Here is a 4,153-nt window from a genome sequence, read left to right as displayed (position 1 = left end):
TTCTCTAGTCATTTCAGTAGCGACAAATATTCATTGCTATGAAAACTAAGTACTGCCAATGATTCAGTAGCTTGTAAAACCACCTTTAGCAGCAATAACTTGAAGTGTCAGAATTTTGGCCCAGTCTTCTTTACAGTGTTGATCCATTTCATCGAGTTTTGTGGCATTTATTCCTGCACAGATTTTTTAAGGTCGCGCCACAGCTTTTCGATTGAGTTGAGGTCTGAACTGAGGTCTGCTGTAATTGATTTTCACCAAACACTAAACATGGAGCTGTGCATTAAGACCAAATATCTCCACTCTGTTCCAGAATAATCTGATATCCCCATAAATGTGTTGTTCCTGGATCATCATAATCAATGCTGGTCCAGGTTCAGCATTGCAATTAACCAATCACACGATATGATATAGTTTTGCAATGCAGAAAAAAAACCTGCCAATGTCCACAAACTTTTTTTAAAAAGGGGGCAGTTAGGGTCAGAGTTATGGTTGGGGGTTAGAATGTAATTGTCGATAAGGTTAATGGGCTATAGTTATGGTTACGGGGTCTGTGTTAGGTGCGTGGTGTGATGGTGTGTATCCACACTGCAAAACTAGACCATGCTTTGTTCAGATGCAACTGTGCAAACAGAGGCCATGCTGCACAGGAATACACAGGCAACACAGAGTCCTGCGAAAATATCCCATCAAATACTGCAAAGACATATTTTACTTGCACATACAAGATTTTAAAAAAAAAATATCACCTTCCTTTATGGGCTTCATATATATGGAGTTTTGAGAAAAAGAGTTTATTATTCACAATATATAAAATAGCCCTCTCAAGTCTGTGCAGCAAGAATTCAGACTGAGCCGGCAGAGTCGAGAGGCAGCGGCAAGTAGCTGGACTGTAATTAATTTATGTCTTGACTGTTTATCTGGCATAAAAAATAACACTTAAAAAAAATTACAAGAATGAAACAAACACTGTCAGTTGAAATGTGCTATTATCTGAGTGAACATAAACAACTTCTGGCTATAGTGTCCTAACTGGTAACTCCGTCAGGATACTTTTGCTGGAAAAAGGTCTAAATTCTTTCACCAAGACCTGTTGGGAAATTCTACTGTGTTCCCATTTGAAAGTCTCATAGTCTAATTTAGTTTAATTCTATAACGACTTTAAGGATATGCAAACCCCACTCTTAGAGAGGTGATATGTACGATGAGTATTCTTGCTCTAATCCAGATTGTCACCTCACTGTCACCTCACGTCTGTCAAAAACCCTGCTGCATCTTCGTCAGCAGGCTCTGCGTCATTTCCTGCCATCGGGGCTTGCGGAGAAATGTTTTTGTGGAAATGGGAGGCCGCGTGCCAAAGGCTCATCTGAGGAGACCAAAGATAATAAGCGCACACATGGCGGAGAATTTCCCAGAGAGAGGAAATCATCAGGACAGAAGAGAATCTCTTCTCGAGTGTATTACATCATGGTTTTCAGAAACTTTCACAACTCTACTGCAAATCCCACCTTTTGTACTTTCACTTTATACTTTTAATATATTGTTTGTACAGAATCATATAGAATCACTATATACAGAATCTTTATTTTCATCATACAAAAAGTACAACAAAACTGTATGCAATCCTATTCAGTGCAAAGAGAGTAAGCAAACTATTTTATTAAACTTTCTTTTTCGATGTAATACGATTCAAAAGAGAATTGTAATAAGTAAATGTGAGTGTTTATATAAAAACATTTGTGCCTGTAAAAATACTGGTTGCAGTTGAACCTGAAAACATAACTTATTTATTGAAGTTTAACAACATTTCACATTAAAAATGCTGGATGGGAACACGTGTGCACTGCTTTTCCCCTTCTACTGAATTTCTACAGATTAGTGTTTTTGATGTATTACTTATCATCTCCTGAGCCCTGCTCCCAGAACATAGGATGGCTCTTGATCTGACCCATGTGCACTACTTCCTTCTTCCTTTTCCGTTATTCTCTGGCAGTGACAGAGTCCACACATCCCAGTGAGCATGATCACCTCTATTTAACCGTGCCTTTTGGCTCAGAGACACATAAACCTTGCAGCAGCAGTGATACCCGGCATTCATCTGTCTTTACTCTGACCAGTCATGAACATCATCTGGCTTTGCCTCCCAGCAGCGCTGCTCGTTACTTCAGCCTTGTCTGTTCAAATGACTGACATAAGTAACCTCAGAGGTAAGTCATTCCACATATTTTCTAATATGTACAAATATATATATATATATATATATATATATATATATATATATATATATATATATATATATATATATATATATAAATTATTGTACTACCATATATAGTAAATATAAATATGCTTTTTCCAGTTTTCCCAGGATTCAATCAAAGTATTGCAGGAGTAATGCTGGTCACCTCTTTAAATGAGCTCAACCAGCCTGAGTATGCTTTCAATGCCAGTGAAGCTCGCAGGCTCTGCTGGTCCCTTGGACTGAACATTGCTTCAAAAGCACAAGTACAGAAAGCTCTTTCTAGAGGTTTAGAAACATGCAGGTGAGACCAAAGTGAGAAACAAAATCACCTCTGAGTAATATAACGAACAGCACCTAACGTAATATTTTGTTCAGGTTTGGATGGATCGATGAACACTTCGCAGTCATTCCCCGCATCCACCCAATTCCCAGCTGTGGCAAGAATAAGAGCGGCTTGGTGCCATGGCGAGCCAGCGTAAAACAAAAGTTTGATGTGTTTTGCTTCAACGAGACAGGTGAGAAACTTTGCACCTGCACTTTACTCATGAAGAGACAAAAGATATTTAAGAAGTGATTGTGCATGCTGTTCACTGCTTTCTGTTATTCAAAGAATAAAACAGGTCTGCTGTATAGTCGATGTAAATAAGAATACATTTGTATTAATGAATATGCTTAACACAAACTTTTATGCTTTATGGTATTTGCATTGGATTTTAATTTGTATTCAGCAGCATTTGAGTATATTCCACATAACTAGGATGGAGAGCATGTTTATCCAAGGTTTTTCAAATACATACAATATACTCCTAACACTTTCCAAAATATAATCATCATTTCAAACAGGAGGAAGTAAAAAAGAAAAAAAAAAGGCAAATAATCAGAATTGTTTGAAAATCGTCTAATCTTTGCACAGATGCAGCGATACAACAGATGGATGAAGTAACTGACAGTCCTTTGAAGAGCACACATGACGTGGGTCACACACACCACACCACAACACCACCATCCACATCTTCCTCCTCGACTCCTGAAACCCTCGACAGTGAGATAGAACCAGCCCGCTTTGCCAGCAGCTCACAAAGCTTTACTGCAGGTATGGGACTCATAATCTGAACTCTGTCACAGTCAGTTAACACAGCACAAGACTAATAGACAGGTAAAGGCCTCGTTATCAAGAGTGTGTATGTTTCATATTTTAGGAAAAATTGTGCTCATCTTCTGCTCCTGTGCGCTTCTTCTGCTTATAACAATCATCCTGGCATACCTCAAATTGTAAGTGTTTTGTTGGGGTTTTTTATAATACATAAAACACAATGATGAAGTTTCTCTTGGTGCATATTATTACATCTTTTTCCTGTCCATCTGTTAATAAAAAACAGAAGACATTGCTCTCAGAAGTCAGACGTGAAAGAGCAGAAAGAGTACATCCAGACAGAAGAGTGGATCTGTGTGAAGACCCCTACAGAAACCAAGAAAGCTGCTGAGGAAGATGAGAGGATAGAAGTGGGTGACGACGCACAATAAACGTTATTCTGATGAGAAATTGTTTGTGATCCTCGATTTGTGTTAAATTAAGAGACAGAATGGCTGTAACATGATTTCTTTTCGTATTCTGTTAAATGGTGCATTTTAGCCACTGGAGGGCAATGTTTGTAATAAAATGATTTTAAATACTCATATGGGTTTGGTGTTCTACACAACAAAAACTCATAATAACAGCTTTTCTGCTGGTTTACCCACTTCTTAAATCCACATTATTCCAATTTTTACTCTTCAGTATCTCTCAAGCTTTTTTAAAAGTCACTGAAGCTTGTTTTAAGCAAACTGTTTATGTTTGTTCTCTCATTGGTAACTCTTCTAATGTCTGATATGGGTTGTGAAACGTTTCTATGAGATCTTGTGGGCTTCCACAGC

The 4,153-nt window shown here is 38.0% G+C and overlaps 1 protein-coding gene across 1 annotated transcript; it reads left to right on the top strand.

Annotated features, from left to right (window-relative positions):
• Positions 1–2,083: 2,083 nt before the first annotated feature.
• Positions 2,084–3,876, top strand: lyve1a (lymphatic vessel endothelial hyaluronic receptor 1a). Its single transcript, XM_063495780.1, has 6 exons — positions 2,084–2,204; positions 2,357–2,540; positions 2,615–2,754; positions 3,153–3,332; positions 3,439–3,511; positions 3,619–3,876. Exons 1-6 carry the CDS (start codon positions 2,117–2,119, stop codon positions 3,761–3,763), a joined length of 810 nt encoding a protein of 269 aa, XP_063351850.1. The 5' UTR covers positions 2,084–2,116; the 3' UTR covers positions 3,764–3,876.
• Positions 3,877–4,153: the final 277 nt, after the last annotated feature.

This window comes from Pelmatolapia mariae, linkage group LG1, assembly GCF_036321145.2.
Source record: "Pelmatolapia mariae isolate MD_Pm_ZW linkage group LG1, Pm_UMD_F_2, whole genome shotgun sequence".
Classification (NCBI taxonomy): domain Eukaryota; kingdom Metazoa; phylum Chordata; class Actinopteri; order Cichliformes; family Cichlidae; genus Pelmatolapia; species Pelmatolapia mariae.
Note: the sequence above shows the minus strand (reverse complement) of the source record. Positions and strands in the feature narration are given on the sequence as shown.

Excerpts from the sequence above, each read along its gene's own strand:
- lyve1a (XM_063495780.1), top strand. The coding sequence starts at position 2,117 with ATGAACATCATCTGGCTTTGCCTCCCAGCAGCGCTGCTCGTTACTTCA. Across the intron at positions 3,333-3,438 it reads CTCACAAAGCTTTACTGCAG|GAAAAATTGTGCTCATCTTC; the intron begins GTATGGGACTCA and ends TTCATATTTTAG. Across the intron at positions 3,512-3,618 it reads ATCCTGGCATACCTCAAATT|AAGACATTGCTCTCAGAAGT; the intron begins GTAAGTGTTTTG and ends AATAAAAAACAG.